The sequence below is a fragment of the Monodelphis domestica genome, chromosome 2, assembly GCF_027887165.1.
Source record: "Monodelphis domestica isolate mMonDom1 chromosome 2, mMonDom1.pri, whole genome shotgun sequence".
Classification (NCBI taxonomy): domain Eukaryota; kingdom Metazoa; phylum Chordata; class Mammalia; order Didelphimorphia; family Didelphidae; genus Monodelphis; species Monodelphis domestica.
In genome coordinates, this window is record NC_077228.1 from 435,613,083 (window position 1) to 435,638,050 (window position 24,968).

General features: G+C 35.0%; 1 protein-coding gene across 10 annotated transcripts in view; it reads left to right on the plus strand.

Moving 5' to 3' along the window:
* SCAF8 (SR-related CTD associated factor 8) overlaps nt 1-24,968 on the plus strand; it is a 260,824-nt gene that overhangs the window by 26,120 nt on the left and 209,736 nt on the right. For all 10 annotated transcript variants that reach the window (XR_001627207.2, XR_008916713.1, XR_001627208.2 and 7 more), the window contains 2 exons: nt 8,738-8,821; nt 11,518-11,562. Coding sequence is in view for 5 of the 10 variants with exons in the window: in XM_016428986.2 (XP_016284472.1) it covers nt 8,738-8,821; nt 11,518-11,562 (129 nt within the window). In the remaining 5 variants the exon portion in view is untranslated. The remainder of the gene's footprint in view (nt 1-8,737; nt 8,822-11,517; nt 11,563-24,968) is intronic.

Below are 24,968 nucleotides of genomic sequence, written 5' to 3' on the forward strand. Positions count from 1 at the left end.
GTGTTGCTATCACCTTGGATTCAGTGTCTATCCTATCCTTTTTACTTTTTTCCCACAAACCAGAACCTGATTACTGTGTTCTAGGCACTGGTCTGAGTGCTGAGGATACAAAAACAAGCAAGTAATATGGTCTTTTCCACTTAGGGACCAAACATCTTAATGAGGGATAACAGCACAGAAAGGAGATCTGGGAAGGAAGCTTGTTTCTAGTTATAAGCAGATGTTCCTCTGTCAGTATGAAATCTCAAGGGCAGAGTCCAAGATTTTGGTAGGAAAATGGTTAGAATGTAAGGAGCATGATGTATCTGGAAAGTTGTACAGAGGTGTGGTTACACTCAAAAAAAGGTAAAAGTTTACCTATCAGAGACTCTAGTCTCAAAGGCTGAGTTCATTTCTTTTTTGAGATGAGAATAGAGAGAGGATGTTTGGAGTACAGGCAGCATGATATAGAGATTGACTAGGAAGTGGCAACATTTGATAAATGGCTCTCTAATCTTTGCTTAAAGACCTCTATTGTGAGAGAATCCACTACTGAGGCAATTTATTCCTCTTTTTGAATTTCTCTAATTATTAAATCTTTTTGTAAGGAAAAGCATTCTAAGTTTCTCTCTCTGCTGATTATATCTAATTCTTTTAATTCCCTCTCTTTGGAACCAAGTGGAAGAAATGTGATTTCTCTTCTACATGGTAGCCTTTCAAATATTTTAATGTAGCTGTTATTCTCTTTCTTTACCTTCAAGTCTTCTTCAGGTTAAACAAGTACATGTGGTTTGTTCAAATTATTGCCATGTGATTACTCTTAAGATCTTTTGCTCAAATAATTTACCTTCCTGTCTGCTTTCATGTTCTCAAGAAATTGTAGCATCCCAAACTGAAAATAATGATCTGATCAGGACAAAATAAAATGGTCCTCTAATTTTTTGCTAAAAGATCTCTACTGTGAGAGAATAATATCCTTATTCCTTGATGCCATACTTTTTAAAATGTCTAATATCTAATACAGTGTGATCTTTTCTGGTTGCCATATCACATTCTTAATTTATTGAACTTGTAGCCTATTAGAATCTCTTAGGGGTGTGTGGGGTCAGGGGAAGGCAAACTGCTCTAGCTAAGATTTTTCCTACTTTATCTTCTGTAATTGAAAATTTGGACCCATGCCAGTAGATTTCTGCAGTTATTTGTATTCCGTTTCATTTTAAGAGATTTAGTTCAACATTATAGCTTTTTGAGCCCCTGACTTTGTCACCCAAAATGTTAACTGACCCTGTTAACTTTGCATCATCTACAGATTTAGTGATTACACTATTTTTTATCTAAGCCATGGATAAGAATGTTAAATAACACAAATCTGTGGGACCCTCCTGGAAACTTTTCTTTCCAAGTTGACTTGACTCCAAGTTAGGCCATTCAACCTGTTTTGAATTCACCTGTCTTAGTTCATACTATATCTTATTCATAAGAAAGACATAAGAAACTGCTAAATCAGTTATAGCCGTAGTATTTCCCTGGTCTATCAATATGCTAATCCTTTCAGTAATGAAAATGAACTTAGTTTGGCTTGCTCTACTTCCTTTGCCCAAAGTGTACTTTTAACAATACATTCTAGAATTTTGTTGGAATCTAAGCTCACTGGTCTGTAGTTTTCAGACTCCATAACCCCCCACCCCAACCCCCATTTTGGAGCTCAAACATTTGTTCTGGCCAGTCTTCTGGTTTTTGGGATTTTAAAATGGCTGTCAATAGCCAGCAATTATAGCTGCCATTTCTTAATAGTACTTTAGAATGAATGTAATTAATCTGTAATGTAATTCTTACTTGGTTGGCTTGAGTTCATCAAGAGCAGTTAGGATGTACTCTCTTACCTTTCGTGCTTTCTCTGTATACCTTTTGTTTTCGTGTAACATTTATTTATGAATAAATCATTTCCTCTAACATAAACCAGTGAGCTTTTAAGAACGAGCATTTAAGCAGAACCAACAAACTCATAAACCATATGTTACTATCCTTCAACAGCAAGTATATAATATGGGTTATATAGAGGCAACTAGATGACTTAATGGATAATGTTCTGAGTCTGAAGTCAGGAAGAGTTGAGTCCAAATTCAGCCTGAGATACTCATTAGCTGTGTAACCCTGGACAAGTTGATTAACCTCTGTTTGCTTAATCCACTGGAGAAAGAAAATGGCAAGCTATCTCAATATCTTTGCTAAGAAAACCCCAAATGGGTGGGGTCACAAAGTGTCAGACCTTAATAAATGACACAACAAAAATTATAATGTGTGTTGTGCCATATAGTGGAATAAGCTCCAGGTATAAAAAGAAAGGCAAGAAAAAAGGTCCTGACCTCAAGGAGTCACATTCTAATAGAAGAGATATCATGCAAACAACTCTGTACATATAGCATATACATAGTGTTAAGTGGAAGGTAGTTTCAGAAAGAAAGCAATAGAGGGAGATAAAGGTGAAACCGGAAACTTGGGTAAAGCCTGCATAGAGTAGGATTTTAACTTGAAGGAAGTCAGTATATGTAATATTTTATAGCTATTCACCTTTGTAGTGAAGAGGAGATGTCCTTTTCAACTACAAGGATTATAGATGTTTCCTTGAATTCTTTTTGTCATTTCTTATGATTCTGTACTATTAATTTATGTTTATGTACTACAGTCTTGAGTGTGGATGTCTAGATTTTTTTTTCCTACACCTCATTCAGTGTAAGGATAATTTAGGGTTGTGACCTAATCTAAATTTGATTTTTGGTCACCAGGGGATATCTCAAATAAAATATCCAAGTCAGTTTGGAAATATATGGTGGTTTAATCAATATATAGGGAAGAAATCAAGGAGAAGAGAGAGAGGGAAAGGTATAGAATTTCTCCTGCACAACCTGTGCCAGGCAAGTTCAATGTCCTCCGCCACGAGGTCCTTGAAGATTAGAGGCTTTCTCTAAGAGGATGGTGTTTGGAAGGTAAAGGAGAGAAAAATCAGCCTAAACTCTGAGAAATCTCAGAGAAGAGCCTCACCTGCACTAGGTTACTAGGCTTCCTCCAGTATGGTATCTAGGAAAACTCACTGCTAAACCTGGACAATAGCAGCTGCCACACCAAGATTCAGACACTCTCAGCAAGCTGCCGCCAGCCACCTCTTCGCCATCCCAAGAATCCGGAGAGAGGAAGTGACGAGAAATATATAGAAGTTTTTACATCAGTTTCCTGCATCTCACGTGTACCAATGATATCTTAGGCTTGACTTAGGGATAGCCCAGGGGTCTGTCAGTTGTTTCTGATTTTTCATTTGCAAGCACATGTCTGTCATAGGCCATCCTCCTAAATAATCCTTAAGTATGGGTGTAGACATTCCTGATTTTGTTAGACTAAGTTGGCTGGAGTAATCTAAAGTTCACAATTTCCTGATTTTTGTTAGACTAAGTAGAGTGGAGTAATCTAAAGTTCACACCAGCCAGGTGCCAAATTTTATTGTTTTTTCCTTTGTATTTCTCCTTTCTTTAGTCTTAGTGCTACTCTGCTTCAGGTCATTGTCATCTTAGGCCTGGGTTAGTACAATAAATATTCATCCTATCTTCTCTCCCTTTTTCAATCTGTTCTATTACACTGTTCTCTGGTACTTCAAGGTTACCTAATCTTATCATTTGGGTATTCCATCATTGTTTCAGATAGTTATTCATGTGTGCCTTCTTATTCTGTGACATTTTATTCATTTTGTTTCAACTATTTCCTGTATATAGGCCCTACCTACTAAATGGAAAGAACTTTTTTCCAAAACCTCCTTAAGGAGGCTGTCCAAGCCAGCCATCTCTTTTATTTTCTACCCAGTTGCATTAGCCAGATTCTTAACTTCCCTTAAATTTCTCCCTACCCTCTAACTCCTCACTTTCTTTTGTGTTGACTTCTCTCATTAATTTTTTTTTTTATAATAAGGTTTTTGGAGACTGGCACTGTGTGACTATTTCTTTTCTGAATTTGTATCCTCAGAATATAGCATAATGCCTAGCACATAAATAATAATGTTAATTAAAATTAATAAATATTTTTTGATTGACTGTCAGAAGTTTTACTCTAAATTAGGTGTTCGTTTCCTTTTTTATGTCATGGACCCCTTGACAGTCTACTAAAGTATATAAACTCAGAATAATCGTTTTAAATGCATAAAATAAAATAGAAAGGCAATCAAAAAGATTTCTTATAAGTTAAGATACCTCAGAGAAGGACCCTTAATGAAGACCTTTTTAATATTTCATTAAGCTACAGAGTAGAATTCTGTCAACCTGTTATATATAACTAGCCTACCTTCTTTTTCTGGTTGTACTTTTCCTGTTTATCTCTTGTGCTGGCATATAAGTTATTATTTGGAATTTCCACAGCTTACTTGTGCTTACCAAATGTTTCTCTATTCTTCCATTGTTCTTTGGATCACCTGTAATTTGGACATGTATGTAGCTTTACCAGGAGTTTGAGGAGTGGGGTTCGATGGGGACAAGAGTTGGGTCAATCAACCTGTGATTTTGTTGTTGAAGAGAACTCAGCAGTTCTTCAATTTATATTCTTAATTAAGAAAGTAAGTTATTTCCTAGGATAACACAACCTCCCTTTAATTACCAACGTGATTTTCCTTAAGCTCAGGTCTAATACTATACTGTCACTCCCCTACTCAATAAATTCTGTTGCCTTTAGCATAAAGTAAAACTTTCCATGTTTAGCTTCGTATCAATACTAAGTATTAGTTCCAAGGCAGGTAAGTGGTAAGGGCTAGGCAATGGGGGTTAAGTGACTTGCCTAGAATTGTACAGCTAGGGACTATCTTGTCAAATTTGAATCTAGGACCTTTCGTCTTGAAGCCTGGTTCTCAATCCATTGAACCACTTAATTGCCCCCATGTTTAGCTCTGCTTTAATCCAACGTATCCACTTATTCTTCCTTGAATGCCATGTTTGTGTTTGCCTCTGCAGCTGAAATTTATCTTTGTTTTATAGATGAACAAACTGAGGCTCAAAGTAAATAGGTAATATATTTTGAAAAATAATCTAGATAATATTTGATCCATTCCATATATAACATTTACTAACCCTCCACAATTGAATTTTTCAATAGAATTTAGTTGTGATTGCTCCCCCCCCTTTTTTTAGCATTTTTTGAATAATGGGAAAGGATAGGCACATGAGTTTTTTAATTTCAATTCCTCAAGACTTCATTCCTATATTAACATAGTTCTCATTCTTCAAAGTGACTTCTGAAGGTTTTAATTTTTTGTCTGAAGTCATAAGATGGATATTTTCAGTACAAATCGAGATCTAGGATATAGTGTTTCTTTAAAGTGATTGGATTAATATTTTTAAAACCTTAAAATAATGATCATCTTTTTTTCCCCCATACTTTTGACTGATCTCTGCCCTTAAAAATAATTTTATTTGGCACTCTGATTACTTCATTCATTGAATAATAACCATGATTTTGTGATACACATTTATTAACTACCTAATATTTTAGGCACTGAGTTTACAGATAGAAAAATGATATGATTCCTTTTATTTAATTTTTTGAGGACATTTTAATAATAAGAGATTGGGGCATCTAAGTGACTCACTGAATGAAGTGCTGGGCATAAAGTCAGGAAACACTTACATTACTGAGTTTATATGTGGCCTCAGACACTTAGCTTTGTGTGACCTTGGATGAGTAACCTTGTTTGTCTCAACTTCATCATTTGTAAAATTAGTTGGAGTAGGAATGGCAAATCTCCAGTATTTTTGCCAAGAAAACCCCAAAAGGGGTAACAGAGTCAGATACAACTTAAACAACAACCAACCGAAAACTGAGATTTTGAAAACCTGAGGCCTAGAGACCACAAATGACTTATTTTGTATTATATGTTATTAGTTGTACAATAATTATGGGAAATTAGACTTAACTGGAGGATGCCAAGAGTATCCCCATTTGCCAAAGAAGACAAAGTCTCTCATGCTGTGGAGTAAAATATTCACTCTAATAACTTGTTTCTTTTCAATTAACTTTTATTAAATTTAAAAAATTATACATGAGATTGTTAACTGATGTTATTGTTCAGTGATATCTGACTTTTTATGACAGCATTGGGGTTTTCATGGCTTAGATACTGGAGTGATTTGTCCTTTCCTTCTCCAGTTCATTTTATCCATTAGGAAGCAGGAGCAAGCAAGGTTAAGTGATTTGCCCAACCAAGGTCATACAGCATACAGTCTAATACAGAAAGTGTATTAGACCATGTTTGAATCTGGGAAGTGGAGTCTTCCAGACTTCAGGCCCAGTACTTCATCTACTGTGCAACCTAGCTGACATTTCCAATAAATACTTCCAATTCTTAATTCCCTTGACAAAAAGAAAGGAAAGGCATTTTTTAAGTTTTCATACAAAGGATATTTATATTTTATCAAATCTATTTTGAGGGAAAGTATTTTGAGTAAAGATAAGAATGAAGCCTTTTTTTGTTCAGTTTATAAATTAAGATATCTTTGAATTCTTTCCCTCATTAATTTCTTTATGTATTCTTTTGTGGACTATAAATCCTAATAGCAAACCATTTGAAGTAAAATTTAGAGTCCTGTATTTATTGCTCATTGGAAATGTACAAAATGCAATAATGTTTTCTTTCAAACCTTCCAAATTTAGATGGGAGCAAAATAATAGGCATTTTGGAAAGTAGCAAAGTGGTTCCAGCTCAGTGGGTTAGGGTTCAAAGTAGGGTTAGGGTTTCCTTTTTATTGAGAAATAGATGGAAAGAATAGAATATTCATTAAACAGTAAATTTCTCCTAGGTTTCTGCATGTTAAGACTTAAATAATAGGGCAGAAGAAAGGTGGGAATTATATCATCTTTTTTATAGCCTTTTTGGATAATGACTTTGATATTTATGTAAACTATTGGCTTTTGAATTTTTCATTTATTTATTTTTGGTGAGGTTTGTAGATTTCCATGTAGGGTCCATTTAAAAGAAAAAGGGAATGAAATTCAAAGTTTTGAGGAATCTGAATTGTTCTTTTTGATGCATCATTTCCCTCATTAGAAAGCAAAGTAACTTGGAGTCATTGGCACATGAAAAGGATATGTTGAATTTAAATATTCATGTATTTTTAGTGAACTATATCTCTTTTTGTGTCTACAAAAGCTCTAATGCAGTAGTTATGACACTTTCGTGTACTCTGGGGGTAATAAAGGGCATTTATTTGCTAATTAATTTTTTCAAATGAACGGAGAATAAAATGAATATGCCCTTCGAACTTGTGTGTGTGTGTGTGTGTGTGTGTGTGTGTGTACGTATGTGTGTACACATGCCCATGAAGAATGGAAGATATAGAACATATCTTGGAATCCCCCTTCTATCCTTTATTTTATTGAGGCACAAAGATTATGACATGACTGAAGTAATAATATGTCCAGAAAGCGACGGGGTCCTAAATTACAGTCTTTGGCTCTTTGCACTATATGCTGTTGTCATTTAATCTTGTTAGGTAGTCAGTGGTTAGAAATCTGTCAAGGAGAGTTTGATAAACTAGGAGTTACAGCCAGGAGGTTAGTTTATATAGGGAAAACCTTGTGACTTAACAGAAGTCTAAATTAATATCTGAGAGGAGCAGATGATTGTTGGATTTTCCATTGAAATTGGAGTCGAGACATTGTCTAAGCAAATGCCAGCTCTACTACTTTACTACCTATGTAAATTAAGACAAGGCACAGCATTTCTCTGGACCTCAGTTTTCTCATTTGTAAAACAAGTGGATTTGCTTATCCTATTTAAACTTTAAATCTGTGATGTTACTTCAGGTCAAATCAGAATCTTAGAGAACAATTCAGGTAACAGTTTTCATATTGTCTATTGATCATGTAAATCTTAATGAACAAATGGGTAGCAGTGTTATAAGTAGGCTGGTCTGATGAATTAATATTAGGCTGAAGGAATCAAGACCCCAAGTTAGAGGTCTGGGGAAACACATAGACCCAGATGGTTAAGTTCATCAGAGAGATCACAAATCTAGTTAGACAGAAAAATTTAGGTGGTAGATATGGAAGACTTAACAATAAGTATAACCTTGATCTTGAGCCTGTGGCTTTTGAGTTAAATCATAGGTTGAATTTAAGATTAGAACTAGTATCAGATAGTGTGATCTGAAATCCTTACTGTAGACAACTGAGTTTAGAATCCAAACAATTTTATGCTGCCTTGGCTCTGTTGGATAGCCAAGAAGTTGACTTAGTGAATGGTAGATAAAAAAATCATGACAAATAACTTTTAATTAATGTATATTTTAAAAGGATTTAGATTATGGTTGTAGTTTGAGCAAAATTTTTGACTGTATTTTTCAGTATTGTTATTCAGTATTTCAGTATATATATCACAAAGTAATTATTCTACATTATTATTTTATATGAGCAAACCAGTGAGTTAAGATTTGAATATTTAAGAAAGGGTACAGCCCAGAATTATCAGACCTAAGTTGAATTCTTCGTCCATGCACATTTCCTGTCAGATGTTTTTTAAAGGTGTGATTTAGGTGTTGGTCAGTTTAATACTTCATAAAAAGGCACAAGGCATCTGTATGTTTGAGTTGAGAAATTTATCTTAATAAAAGCAGCTTTTTAATTTAAGTATGGTTTTGTCAGTAAAAAGATGTTTGGCATTTTCATAAATTCTATCACTTTTGCAGGATTAATCTTGCTCTGTATTTAAAAACATTTTCTTTTTCTTTAGCTATATTCCCTGAATGACTACAAGCCACCTATTTCCAAGGCTAAAATGACACAGATTACTAAAGCAGCCATCAAGGCTATTAAGGTGAGAAGTTAATGATTTTTATTGAATTACTATTGTGTTTTCAAAAGAAAAGATTAAAGTTGAGAGACATTTTTTTCCTTGCATACATATGTACTTCATAGAGATATATTCTACTGAATTTATATGGTATTTTAGGAATTAACTTAGGCTTCTGGGAAGAGGTGCCTTATTGACTTGAATATAGCAAATATTCTCTGCAATTTATTTGAAAGGAAAAAAAATACAAGTATTTGCTAAGAAAGAAAATTGGTAGTTATTTTAGATTGTCTTCAGGTTTGGTACTAGTCAAGTCTAGGAAAAAATACAGTTTAAACTTAGACCACCATGATTGTTAAACTTGATTTCAAATTATACCCCTGTCACAGCAAAAATTTAAAGAACAGAAAAAGAAAAGCTCTAAATAGAAAGTTATGGGTTTTTCGAACTGGGATTAGTAGAACATTCTATAATTAAATAGATCCATTATGTACATTTAATATTTTTGCTAGTCTGCATTTAGGACAATAATTATCTAAGCAATACAGGTTTGCATTTTTTTCTTTAAGATAACAAAATTTTACATATTCTTAGATAAATGACGACCAAAAGTCTTAATGCAGATCTAAGCTATTAACACCGAATTAAGACTTTTGGAACACTAAAGAAACTCCCATTTATCTTGTTCCTCCTTCTTCCCCCCAGACTCAAATAATCAGTTATCTTTTTATTTTTATTTTTGCATTGAGTATATAAAAGAGCAAGACCACTAAGCAGGTTATATCAAGATATTTTTTCCTCTAAAAAGCAACCTGTAAGGTATGTTATAGTATAGTGTCATTATAGCCTAAGAGCTCTTACATTCAGTATTTAAAATGTAATGATCACTGATGTTCGTAAAGAAGCTCCACTCTGGGAAGAGTCTAGAAGCAACTTTTTGATTCCTCAGACATCATCTCCATAGTTTTAGTCCTAAGTGTATTTTAATTTTTTTTTCTAAACCCTTGTCTTCTGTCTTGGAACCAATACTGTTGTTACAAGGGAATCACTTTAAAAGACTGATATATATTAATTTAAGGTCGCCAAGGAATCAGCTATGTAATTCCTAAATGAAAAACTCAAGTCAGCCTTCAGCCTTTTTTGGAGTTTAATTACAATAGGAGTAAGAAAGGAATTAGAGATAGAGAGAGAGAAAAGGGGAGAGAAGGGAATAGGGCTTAAATACCCCTTCTGTTTAGGCTGGGCCAAAAGGCCCAAGCCCTTAGATAGCTGGGGCAAAGAAAAGAGATCAGTCCCTATTACTCACGTGTCCAAAATGGAGAAACAGTCTCAGAGGCCCCCACCTTCAGCTTCCTTCAGAGCAAGCCTTCTCAGAGCCCAGGAACCACACCGACCAAAACCTCCACCCTCCTCTTGGAGTCTCCAGACCCCCTATCTTTAAGGAAACCATCCAAGTTCCTCCCCTCAGTTCTCCCATCTACCAATCACTCTTCATCAATTTCCCTGTGCCAATGGAGGCTCTAGCTTAACCCAGGACTGCCCAGAGGTTTCTGGCTTTTGCACATGTCTGTTGAAGGTTATATTTTCAAATGATTAAATCTTTACTCCTTTGCTACAGCCCTTTCTAAATCCTGTTAACTTGAGTAGGGTAGAGATTGGAATAATTAAATTTTGATCTAGGCTGCAGCCCTTACTCAATCCTATTAGGACTGAATAGGGTGGAGATTTATTCCAAGTATCTCCATTGTATCAATTCTAAAATCAATCAAGACTCAAAGAAATTCCTGTTCTATGCTTAAGCATAGGTCAAAGTCCTTTCCATTGTTCAGCAAAGGGTTTCTGTCCTAAAGTAATCTTAAGAAGGGAAGAGAAAGAACCTCCCATGCCAATGGGGTTCCCATTCCAATAGACTATCAGTAAGAAATTTTCCAAGTATGAAATATCCCAATGGTGAAATTTCCAACATTTATAAGTCTAAGGAAATTTGAGGTTTACACTGTGTATTGGTTCCAAGGTAGAAGAGTGGTAAGGGCTAGGCAATGGGGGTTAAAGACTTGCCCCGGGTCACACAGCTGGGAAGTGTTTGAAGTCAGATTTGAACTTAGGACCTCCCATCTCTTAAGCTTGGCTCTCAACCCACTGAGCTACCCAGCTGCCCCCTATTTTAATTCTTCTAAATGGAATTTTTTCCCTCTCTTGCCCAGTGAAGGGTTTAGACTAGATTCCCTTCTTGCTCTGGCACTTTGTGATTCTAGTGAACATAAATCATTTATAATGGAAAGTTTTATTTAAAAAGATGTAATCTGACCACTTCATATCCCTAGTCATTCTACTTAAACAGAATTTTATAATTTCTTTCTTCAGGGCTTTTTAAATGTAGTTATTTTAATACAAGAAGTATTTTTATAAACTTGTTAAACTACTTGTTATTGATTTGTCTTATACAGTTATTGGTAAGATAAGAAACTTTTGAATGTCTTTTTGTTAATAGGATCAAGTCTTGTAAATGCTAATCCTTTAAGAAAGCTGTGTTATAATTACATAGTATAACTGTCTATCTCTTGAAACACATAATTATTAGTAGTTTTGAATGTGTTCAAGCATAAAGGTGCTATGAACTTTTATAAGTATATACTATATATTTGCTATAGGTAAATATATGTATTTGTACTTTTAAAATTATACCATGTTTAAAAAGTATGTTATTTCTTTTATTTTAGTTCTATAAACATGTGGTACAGAGTGTTGAGAAATTTATTCAGAAGGTAAGTATCTGATACATTATGTAAATATATATTAAAATGAGTTATAAGTTTTGGGGATATAAATATATAGAATATATAAAAAATTAATTATCCAGACAATGTTTAAAAGGGAGAAGAAAAATATATAATTTTTCATAAGATGGCTTAGTAGATAGAAGAGCATTGAACTTGGTGTCAGGAAGTCTTTGTTATGATTAAAATTCTAGTTTCTAGTAATAAAAGTATTATGTTTTTAGAGGTTTATTATTAAAGAAAATACAAAATAAGAAAGCACATGCCTAGGAGGGCCGAAAGGCCCATTCACTTACACTACATCTTGAGAGAAGCATGTGCTTAGAAGCAGAAGTAGGAAGAGAGCCTCAGTAGGCTTTACAGCCATTTTAAATGGAAATTTTGATCTCATATCTCACCCAGGTGGGAATCTCAGTGAGATTAGAGGGCATCTTGGGAACTAGGGCAAGGACTTCTGGGGATTGAAGTCCGGGGTTCAAATCTCCATTTATACATATCCCTGTATGATCCTTATTGGGAAAGATTTTCCCCAAAAGGATCACGAAAACATAATCAACTTAAAGATTACAATAATTTGAGGATAAGAGAAAAAAAGAACAAAGCCAATAATTGCTAGGCGCAAAAACAAACTAGGCACTAGCTATTAAATACTGAACTTAGTTACAGTAGACAAAAGATCAGAAGATTGAGGGTATTTCATTTTTCTGAAGTGGATAGTCAAAACTGTTAAGATTAAAATTTAGTTTCTGTGCTAAAAGTATTATATTTTTTAGAGATTTATTAAAGATTAAGACATAAAGAAAATACAAAATAAGAAAGCATGTGCCTAGGAGGGTGGAAAGGCCCATTCACTTTCATTTATACTACATCTCGAGAGAAGTATGTGCTTTGAAGCACAAGCAGGAAGAGAGAGATCAGTAGTCTTTACAGCCAGTTTAAATAGAAATTTTGATCTTGCCCAGGTAGGGATCTCAGTGAGATTATAGGGCATCTTGGGAACTAGAGCAAGGACTTCTGAGGATTGAAATCCGGGGTTCAAATCTCCATTTATACATCTTGGATTTGAATACTCCCTCATACTAATTTTCTGATTGATCAAAAGTAAACAGATCATCATCTTTCCTTCCACACTGACCTCTTTCCCTCAATTAGCCAACAGTCATTTTTTAAGCACTTATCCTTTTACCATGTACTGTGTGCTAAGCACTGGGGATACAAAAAAATGTTTAAAGTTCCTGCCCTCAGGGAGCTCATAATCCAATAAGGAAGGCAACACACACCCAACTATGTATGAACAAGATACAGGGTGCATATATGTATATAGGTGTATATATACACCTATACAATGTGTGCGTGCATGTGTTTGCGTGCACAAAATGGGGAATGATCTAAGAGGGAAGGGATGGAAAAGCCTTTTGGAGATGATGAGATTTGAGCCAATTTCTTTTTCTTTTAATTTTTTATTTAATTAATTTAGAATATTTTTCCATGGTTACATGATTCATGTTTTTACCCTCCCTTCCTCCCCACTCCCAGAGCTGACAGGCAATTCCATTGGGTTTTATAGGTATCATTATTCAAAACCCATTTCCATATTATTAATATATGCAATAGAGTGATCATTTAAAGTCAGCATCCCCAATCATATCCCTATCAAACCATGTGATCAATCATATGTTGTTTTTTTCCTGCGTTTCTACTCCCATAGTTCTTTGGATGTGGATAGCGTTCTTCCTTATAAGTTCCTCTGAATTGTCCTGGATCATTGCGTTGCTGCTAGTAGAGAAGTCCATTACGTTTGATTGTGCCACAGTGTATCAGTCTCTGTGTGTAATGTTCTCCTGGTTCTGTTCCTTTCACTCTGCATAAATTCCTGGAGGTCTTTCCAGTTCACATGGAATTGCTCTAGTTCAGTATTCCTTTCAGCACAATAGCATCCCATCACTATCAGATTGTTCATCCATTCCCCAATCAATGGACACCCCCCCCCCATTTTCCAGTTTTTTGCCACCACAAAGAGCATGGCTATGAATATTTTGTATGTGTATTTTTACCTATTATCTCTTTGGAGTACAACCCCAGCACAGCAGTGGTATGATTGGATCAATGGGCAGACAGTCTTTTAAAGCCCTTTGGGCATAATTCCAAATTGCCTTCTGGAATGGTTGAATCAATTCACAGTTCCATTAGCAATGCATTAGTGTCCCAATTTTGCCACATCCCCTCCAACATTTATTACTTTGCTGTCATTTTGGATAATCTGCTAGGTGTTAGGTGGTACCTGAGAGTTGTTTTGATTTGCATTTCTCTACTTATATAAGATTTAGAACATTTTTTCATGTGCTTATTGATAGTTTTGATTTCTTTATTTGAAAACTCCCTATTCATGTCCCTTGTCCATTTATCAATTGGGGAATGGTTGAACCAATTTCTTGAAGAGAGCCGGTAAAGTAGGAGGCAGAGATAAGTAGCATTTCACTTAGGAGATATCACCAGTAAGGTCTAGGATAAGGAACCAGAGTCCTATGTTTGAAGATTGTTAGTTATAGTTAGAAGTTTAGTATAACTGGTTTATAGAGGATGCTGAGGGGGGTGGAATGTAGGAAGATTAGAAAAGTAGGAAGGGGTCAGGTTGTTGAAGGTTGTTTTAGGATTCAAACAGAAGATTTTGTATTTGATCCTGGAGGTAATAGAGAGCCCCTGAAGTTTATTAAGTAGAGAGGGAGAATGACATGGTCAGACTTCTTAAGGAAGATCAGTTTGACAGCTGAGTGAAATACAGACTAGAGAGGGAAGAGGCAAGCTATTGTTGTCCAGACTTTGTATAAAGGTAGAGTTTGTTAGTGGAGAAAAAGAGACAATAACAAGAAATATTGTGAAGATTAAAACCACAAGCTCTCGCAACAAATTGGATACATAGAATATGATTGAAGAGTTGAAGATGGCATTGTGGTTGTGAACTTGACAGGAGATTGGGTAGTGTCAACCCCACAGTAATAGGAGTATTCTTAGGAGAGGAGAATTTTAGAGAAAAGATAAGTTCTGTGTAGTACATAATGAGTTTGAGATGATAATATGGTATCCAGTTTGAGATTAGTAAATTGAAGATGCCAAACTAGAGATCAGGAGAGAGGTTACTGCTGGGAAAAAAAGTTTAGAGAATGGTCTACATAGAGATAATGATTGAACCCAAGGAAGCTGATGAGATTACTAGGCAAGGTAACAAGGAGCCAAGGTCCTTCACCTTTTCTGTGATGGGAAACCCTTCTTAAAATAGTACTTTTAAAAAAAAAAATTCATAATCAAAGAGAATGCTAAATTTCAGTTAGAGGACAGTGAAAATAAAAATGTAATTTTTATTTTTCCCATCCAAAACCACACCCTGAATTTTTTTTTTCATGGACCCCTTTGGGGTCCCATAGATTCCAGGTTAAAAACTCCTGGTATAGAAGGAGAAGAGAAGAGGGCCTAAATCAGATCCTTGGGGGGAGACAGACACCTTGCCCACACCTTGCAGAAAGATCCAGCAAAGGAGACTTGAGAAGCAGTCAGCCAGGTAGGAAGAGAACTAGGAGAAAGAAACATTGTTAAAATCTTGACTGGAGAGAGTAAATAACAGGGTCAATGTTGCAGAAATTTAAAAAAGAATGAGGATTGAGAATGGACTATTAGTTTTGGTAATTAATACATTATTGGTAATTTTGATTAGCTTATTTTTTAGTTGAAAGATGAAGGCAGAAGTCATACTACAAAGAGTTTAGAAGAGAATGCTCTCCAGGAATTTAGGTATGAAAAAGAAGAGATTTAGAACAATAGCTACTGGGAATGATTGGATCAGTTGAGAGGTTTTTAAGGAAGGGGAAGATAAGGGCATTTGTAGCTAGCTGGAAAGCACCTAGCACATTATGAGAGATTCAAGATTAATGACTGTAAGGGCTAATACGTGGCTCAGTGGATAAAGAGCCAGGGTTGGAGACAGGAGGTTCTAGGTTCAAATGTAGCCTCCAGACACTTCTCAACTATGTGACCTTGGGTAAGTTACTTAAATGCAATTGCTCCTCTACCTTATAACCAATACTTAGTATTAGTTCTTTATTTTTTTCCCTTTTTAATTTGGAAAATTTTTCCATGGTTACAACATTTATGATCCCTCCTCTTCTTCCTCCCACCCCACCCCCTGAAGCTGACAAGCAGTTCCACTGAGTTATACATGTATCATTGTTCAAAACCCATTTCCATGTTCATATTTGCAGTAGAATGGTCTTTTAACATCAAAACCCTAATCATATCCACTTAGTATTGATGCTAAGGCAGAAGGTAAGGATTTTTTTTTTTAAACCCATACCTTCCATCTTGGAGTCAATACTGTGTATTGGCTCCAAGGCAGAAGAGTGGTAAGGACTAAGCAATGGGGGTCAAGTGACTTGCCCAGGGTTACACAGCTGGGAAGTGTCTGAGGTCAGATTTGAACCTAGGACCTCCCATCTCTAGGCCTGGCTCTCAATCCACTCAGCTGCCCAGCTGCCCCCCAGAAGGTAAGGATTTAAAAAAAAAAAAGATCTTCTGGAGAATATTGGATAGAAGAATTGAGTCAAGTATGCATGTAATTTATTTCATTTTTCTTAAGATCATTACCATCCTTTTCTAGTTGTTTGGGTTCCTAACCTCTCAGGTATACTCTACTTTCTTTCTCTGTCACCACACCCAACCAAGCCCAATCATTTTTCAAATATTAATGATTCTTCCTCCATAGCATTTCTAGTACCTATCCCTTTTTCCATTTGTACTGAAACCACCTTAATTCCTGTCTTCATCATCTATTACCTGGACTATTTCAATAGCTTCCTAACGGGTTTTTCTTTCTCAAGTTTCTTCCCCTTTTTTTGACCTACAATTGGCTACTGAAGTGTTGTCTCAAAGCATAAGCCTGACCATGTCTATGTTCCTGCTCAGAAAGCTCCAGTGACTTCTTACCACCTCTAGGGTAAAATATAAATTTCTCTAGCATTGAATACCCATCACAATCTGTCTCTGGTTTATATTTTAGACTTAATGGCACTTTACAACTCTTCTTAAACTTAAACTCTATATTTTAGTTATACTGGTCATTCTGCTGTTCCTTGTGCTTGACTTTTCATCTGATGCACTTCAACTCTACCTCTTAAAGAGTTCCTATTTTCCTTCCAAGCTCAGTTCAAGTATCACCTCTTATATATGATGATTGTTATGATCTCCCTAGGGAAATCTTATAGATACTTTGTATTTATGCTTGTTTGTATATACATATATACAGATACATTCATTTTTTTCACAATGAAATGTAAACCCAAGAATTCCTCATTTTGTCTTTGGCTTTATATTCTTAGTGCCTAAGACAATGCTTGGCATATAGTAGATGCTTAAAAGTTACTCATTAATTAGCTGGTTTTTATTTTAATTTTCTAAGTCTTATTTCCTAATTTCCATGAAATGGAGGTAACCTGCTACCCCCAAGGTTACTATATATGAATCTCATATACAAAGTATTTTATAAACCTTAAAGTGCAGATCACTAGTGCAGTTATTCTAAATTATAAGAAAGAATTATGCATTTTATTTTTGCTAGCACTTTACAAATTTACTAACATTATGATAAATATATATCTGGTGGTAGTAAGCATTGATCATTTGATAAAGTGTGATTTTATCAATGTGATGAGCTGTATTTTCACCTTTTATTAAATATGTGATGAGCTGTATTTTCACCTTTTATTAAATATATTTCAAGGTGTAAGCTTCTACAGTAGTGCCCCTTTTGAATGGGGCTGAACATAATGACTTCAAGTGAATTCTGTTCCGCTAAGGCATTTTTTCTCATCCAGCAGCTAAATAAAAACATAGTTTGCTGCTTATGATAGACTTAGTACAATGATCTTCCAGTGAAAGCAAAAGGGGAGGATTAGAATTGGAAATAATTCCATGGCAGCCATTTAGAAGCACTAATAGTGGTCTGCACACAATGACAATACAGGTGGTTAGATCTCTTTAAGTTCTTGGCTTTGTGCCACTTTCTATGATGATATTTATTTCTACCTCATGTCCTTTAGAGTCAGATTCAAGAAGAAGGTTTTTTTTTTGTCATGTATTCAAATTTTTTCTCCCTTTTTTTGATTCATTTCAAAAAACTTTCTACTGTATTTGGGGCTTTACGGTAGGTATTAGGGAGATAGAAGGTTTAGACAAGGCATTAAAAGGGTTCACTAGTCTAAAAATCAAGATATAATGTCATAGAGTTTTCCTGGGTAAAGTTTAGTATCCATAGGGCTGATCATTTTAATATTGGGCAAGCCACTTGACCCCAATGGTCTAGCCCTTAGTATCACTTCTAAGCCAGAAGGTAAGGGTCCAAAAATTTATTTTTTGAATGTATTACACAGAATTATATTCAATTATCCAGACGTGGTCTGATCAGGATAGAGTGTGGAAAGATTGTCTCCTTCTGATAATACTGGATATTGTACTTTTCTTAGTGCAACCCAATATCACTTTTTTTTTTGGTAGCTTCCATATAACACTGCTTACTGAAATAGTATTCCACACGAATCCTCAGATCTTTTTCAGACCAACTATCATCTTGCCAAGATTCTTTCATTTTGTAATTGTTCTTTTAAAAATCCAAATGTAAACCTTTAATTTTATCAGTATGAAATTAAATGTTAACTTCAAAGGTTTCAGACAATATTCTAGCCTGATCTTTCTGGATCCTGGCTCATTCAATATATTACTTGTCCCTTCTCTCACCATAAAATTGGATGAGAATGAAACATCTGTCTTTATCCAGGTCATTGGCAAAAATGTTAAATAGTACAGAGGGCCAAGCACAGACCACTGGAACATTCCACTAGAGTCTTCCTTCCCGGTTAATTACTCCACCCATGTTCTGGCCATTCAACCAGTTCAAAATTTATCTAATCTATAAAATTGTGTAGGCTACCTTACCTATAAAAATTGTGTGAAACTTTATTGTTTCATTAAATATAGGTCAGTTGATTCTTTCTCTTGATTTACTAGTTTAATTACCCTGTCCAAAAAAGGAAATGAAGTTAATATAGTATAACCTATTCTTGATGCTGCGTCTTTGTGGTAACTGTTTCCTCTTATAAGTGTTCATTAATTCCCTTAATAATACATTCTGGAATTTTGCTAGGAGTTCAGGTGAGACTCACTGGCTTAATGTTTTTAGACTATATAGCAAATTAATGCAATTTTCCTCCATTAATCTATGTCACTTCTTGAAAATCACTAACTCACTCAACAAAAGTATATGCTTTTGGTATTTGGTAAGTAATTTTTCTGGAATTAGTGACTTTAATTTACCCAGATTATCTAGCTATTCTATCTTATTTTCTCTCTACTTTTTTCTGGTTCTCCTTTATCCATTTTTGTTTTCTCCACTCGAATTTAGAATTATTCTGTTTTTAAAGAGCATAGAAGTGGTTCTACCTTTTCCCCATTTCCATTTTTGATTCTCCTCTTTCCTTCAGTATAGTGAAATATCTTTTTTATTCTCCTTTATTTTTTACTCATCAGTTTTCATTTTTCATGACTATGACTCGACTTTTGTATCCATCTTCTTTTGCCTCCCTATGCTGGCAAAAGCACATTTTTTGTGCTTTCTTTTTCTGATCCAAGATCATTATTGAGTTCATTGTTTATTGATATCAGTCTCAGTCTCTTGCAAGCAGTAGCTCTCAAAATATGGTCCAGTGAAACTAGTGGGTACTCTAAACCCTCACAGGGGATCCTCTAGGTCAAAATTTTCTTTTCGTTATAACATTAAGATGAGGCAACTAATTGGCTCAATGAATAGAGAACAAAGCCTAGAGAAGAGACAGGAGGTCCTGGTTTCAAATTTGGTCTAAGAAACTCCAGAGTTGTGTGACCCTGGGCAGGCCACTAAACACTGTTGCCTACCCTTATTGTTCTTCTGCTCAGGAACCAATATTTAATAATGATAAAAGATGGAAGGTAAAGGTTTAAAGAAAAAAAGGTAATATATTAAGATGTTTTAATTTCAAATAAAATATATATTGGTAGACATAACCCACATAAACAAAAACTTTTGAGGGTGGGGTTCTCAATTTTTTTAAAGAGTATAAAAAAGCTTTAAAGCCACTGCTTTAGAAAATTCCTCCTTGTAATAGAATTATTTCTGTCTTTAAAATTTCATTCTTCAAGTATCCGGTCTGGATTGGTTATTCTATTTATCGTTCTTCTGAAATGTTGAAAAATTCTTCTCCCAAAATATAAGGTTACACTAGACTATTCGTGAGTTCTCTTTTGTCACATTAAGATGACAGTGGTTGCTTCCATCATTTCCACATTAGTAACCGGTTTTTTCTTCTTAGAATTACTAAGTTTCAGAAGAGAGATTCTTCTCGTTACCTCATTGTGGCAAGGCAGAAAATTCTTAGTTGCTCAGCTTATGGAAGGAGGAGAATTCCATAATTAACTACATAATTGAAGTCCTTCACTTCTATTGCAAACTCCTGTGCCATGAAGTATTAATGCTGTGGGTGTTTTAAGATTTTAATACTTTTGAGAAAGTATTCTAGTTTCATGAGAGTTGGTACTCCTTCCCCTGAGAGAATTTACAAAATCCTATAGCCATATAATACATTGTTATTAACATGCTTGCATATCATAGTTTTAGAAACAAACTAAAAATCTTTTTCAAGTTATTGAGTGCCTTTAATATCATGAAAACAGTATAAAAATTGTTGGATTTTGTCACCGAAAAATCTCAAAGGAATTCTAATGTGTCTGTTATGTTTTTTTAAACCACAACACATTATTATTCATTGGGCAAGAAAAGGTTTTCATGTGGTTGGGACTTTAAAACATATTAATAAGGGACATTTATAAGTTTTCTAATTGTATATGTTTTCTAACCTAGGTTATCCAGAAAAGTTTACAAAAAGTTTCTTAAAGCTTAGCATAACATTTAATTGAGTAAGAATATTTTGCCTTATGTGAACTGCATTTTCACATAATTTTTATGATGAGACTAGATCTCCCTGTCTCAACCAGGTTAGACATTCATTGCCAATTCTTGGGGCTATTCTTATTGCTAATCAGCATGCAAGCTTGACTTGTCCTGTTTCTAACCTGAACTGGAAGTCTCCCCTCCTTAGGTAATTTAGTGGCCTTACAGGTGCTACTTGGTACAGATACCTGATTGGCTTTAATTTTATTGCTGTTTAGAACTCATCTCTCTTTTAACTAAGGTTATCATATATTATCATATACGGTTATAGCATCCTTTTTTAATATTGTGGTCTCTCAGAACCACTTTTTGGAAGGGAATAAATTAACAGCAACATGTAAAAGCTATCCAGCCAGCAGCCTTTTTGGGTATCCAGTTTTCAGGAACATTTTGTAATTACTAGAAAGAAATGAAAATAACCTTTCATTTCAGTAAACATACATTGAATTCCTGCTGTGTGTAAAGCACTAAAAGGGATACACTGGTAATCAAACTGTTGTCCTTATAGGTAGGGGAGGAAAAAGGATTAAGAAAAACAGTCTTTGAGCACTCCTTAATATGTGAACATAGAATCTTAGAATGTTATATTTGAATGGAAGTGCCAGAAGTTTCTTGTCCTCTTCTTTCCTGAAGCATTCTTTTTTTCCTATAATATCCCTAACAGGTCATCCTCTATCTATTTTGTCTAAAGACCTTCAATAAAGGGAATTTTCCCACCTCTTAAGTAGCCCATTAAAATTTTGGAGAAATTTTTTGTTAGGTGGCTCTTCTTTATTATTGAGCTAAATTTAAATTCTCTTTCCTTATAAGTTTATTAATATATAGTTTTTCCTTTTATGGCTAAAATAGGTCAGATGAAATAACCAAAAGACTGTTGGAAAGAGCACTAGAGTGGGAGTCAGATGACTGGTTCATTTCAGAGATTTGTTATGAATTTTGTTATCTTGTGCAAGTCAGTTTACTTCTTGACTTCTATAGCTGTAACAGGAAGATTTTTATATTATATAGTTACCAGAGTTTTTGTGAGGTAAGTTTTTAAATTGCTAAATGTTATAAAATTTGAATGACATAATGTGATTGGTTGGTTCTGTTAGATAAGAAAGCAGTATTATGATTTTCTTTTAAGTCTGAGCTAAAATAACACTTTCTACAGGAAGCCTTTCCCAGTTTCTCAATTCTAGTACCTTGCTCTGATGAGTATTTCCTTTTTATTTTGTACATAGCTTGTTTGTACATTCATTTATGTCTCCTCTTTGGATCCTGAGCTCCTTGATGGCAGATTTATTCTTTGCCCTTCTTTGTGTACCCTGAACTTAGTGTAATACCCAACACATAGTAGGAGCTTAACAAATATTGATTGATTGACTAATCTTAGCCCTTATAAAAGGCTAGTAGCTTGGTGGCTCGGTATATAGAGAATCAGGGTTAGAGACAGGTGGTCTTAGCTTCAAATCTGGACTTAGACACTGCCTAGATATGTGACCTTGGGCAAGTCATTGATTCCTCCATTGCCTAGCTTTTACCACTCTTCTGCCTTGCAACCAATATATAGCATTGATTCTGAGGTGTAAGGTAAAGTTTAAAGAGAGAGACAGACAGACAGACAGAAACAGAGACACTACCTTTCTACTTGTGAATGAACATTCACAAAGATGGAAGTTACATAAGAAAGAAGTTACTTGGGAAATAAAAGGATAATCATTAGGTACTTATGAGGAAGGTTCGTTTAGTGGAAGGGGGCAGAACCAAGATGGTGGAGAAGGTACACACATTGACCTGATATCTACCAAATTATCCTCCCAAAAACTAAGACATAATGCCTCAAAATGAATTCTGGAGAAGCATGAAAAGATGGGATGAAATAATTTTTCAACTTAAATCAACTTGGAAGGCCAGTACAAAAAATCAATTGCACTGGTATGGAAATAGAGCCCAAAGTAACATGCCAAGATAGGCCTCACAGATGGTAATAGGCCCTAGGAGTAGCTGAATAAGCTGCAAAGGCTTCTGGAACTCTCAGTCATAGGTAGTAAGGAAGGATTGGACAAATGCTCAGAAGGAGTCTATAGGGGCCCCTTTGTTGGCTCTAGGTGTAAGACTTGTCACATTGCCCATCCCAGATCCAGGTTGCAGCCCTGGATTGAGATCTTAGATTAAAGAGGAGTAGCACTTGCATACACCAGTACTTGTGGCCACAGAGGAGCAGGAGACCTTGGTCACAGTTCTAAGTCAGAAAAAAATTCTTGTAGTTACTTAGACACCAGAGCACAGGCCAGGAGAGTGTTAAACACACCTCTCCTTATATCATATCAATTTGGAAGAACTGAAAGCTTATCTATCTCCAGAGCTAGTTTTGATGGCTGCATAAAGGCCATGACACTTGGAACAGTGTTCCCTTTACCACAGTTAAAGAGCCCAACTGACAGAGCCTATTTGTAGTAATTTTTTAAATAAAAAGAAAAGAAATAGACTGGCAAATAACAGAAAGCAAAGCAAAAAAGAAACTCGATAGAAAATTATTTTGGTGATAAGAGAAAAACAAAAAACATTCAGAAGACAGCAAAATCCTGCTGTATCCAAAGAAAAATAGGAATTGGTCTCAAGTCCAAAAATAACGAATGGAGGAACTCAAGAGGGATTTTTAAAATCAAATAAGATTGGTAGAAGAAAAGTTGGAAAAAGAAATGAGAGTGTTAAAAGAAAATCATGAAAAAAGAGGTTAAAGGAGGCACAAAAAATTAAAGAAGTTACTACCTTAACAGAATAGGCTAATTAGTAACAGAGGCACAAAAATCTACGGAAGAGAAGAACTCATAACTGAATTTGACAAATGGAAATACATACAAGAACACCACCTTAAAGGATACAATCAGTCATATGGAAAAAGCAGTATAAAAATTCCTTGAACTCTTTACGAAGTAGAATTGGCCAAATGGAATAGGAAGCAAAAAACTCACACAATTCCTTAACAATTAGAATTGGGTAAATGTAAGCTAATGATTATATGAGATATCGAGAACCAAACAAAGTCAGAAGAATGAAAAAATAGAAGAAAATGTGAAATGTTGCATTTGAAAAAAACAACTGAACTGGAAAATAAATTCAGGAGAGAATACTCTATTAATGGACTACTTAAAAGCTATCATCAAAAAAAAGAGCTGAGATATCACCAAGAAATTATCAAGGGAAACTGCCCTGATATTCTTGAATCCATAGGATAAAATAGAAATGGAGAGATTCCACCATTTACCTCCTGAAAAAAAAAATCCCCAAAGGATAACTTCCAGGATTATTAGTGCCAAATTCCCAGAACTCTCAGGTCAAGGAAATAAATGTTGTAAGCAATCAAAAAGAAACAATTCAAATATTGTAGAGCCACAGTCAGGATTACAGATTCATTAGCTTCTACATTAAAGGATCTGAGAGCCTAAAATATGATATTCAAGAGGGCAAAGAAGCTGGAACTTCAACCAAGAATCATTTTCATAACAAAACTGTGCATAATATTTGGCGGGGGGTGGGGGGGAATGGGTATTCAGTCAAATAGAGGACTTCCAAACATTCCTGAGGAAAAGTCCAGAGGTAAATGGAAAATTTGGCTCTGAAATTTAAGACTTAAGAGAAGTATAAAAAGATAAACAGGAAAAAGAAATCAAAAGAGATTCAATAAGGTTAACTGTTTACATCCCCACATGGGGAGATGATTCTTGTAACCTTTAAGAACTTTATTATTATTATGACAGAAGTATATGTAGATAGAGGACAAGGGCGTGAGCTAAATATGAATGAATTAAGGTATGAGAAAGAAGGGGCAAGGGAAAACAATGGAGTAAACTAGTGCGCATAAAAGAGGCAAGGAAGAGCTTTTACAGTGGAGACAAAGATGAGGGAGGTAAGGAAGGGAGCCCTTGAACCTTACTCTGATCAGAATTGACTCAATGAGGGAAGAACATACACAATCAGTTGGATATAGAAACTTATCTTATCCTATAGGAAAGTAGAAGGGAAAGGTGATAAGAGAAGTAGGCACTTTTTAAATAAAGAAATTAAAACTATCAATAATCACATGAAAAAATGTTGTAAATCCCTCCTAATTAGAGAAATGAAGACCAAGGCAACTGTTAAGGTACCACCTCACACCTACCAGATTGGCCAATATGAAAGTAAATGAAAATAATAAATGTTGGAGGGGATGTGGCAAAATTGAGACACTAATAAACTGCTGGTGAAATTGTGAAGTGTTGAAACTCAATCTGTAATTATGCCCAAAGAGCTTTAAAAGAGTGCATACCCTTTGATCCAGCAATACCACTGTGAGGTTTGTACCTCAAAGAAATAATAATGAAAAATGTTTGTACAAAAATATTCA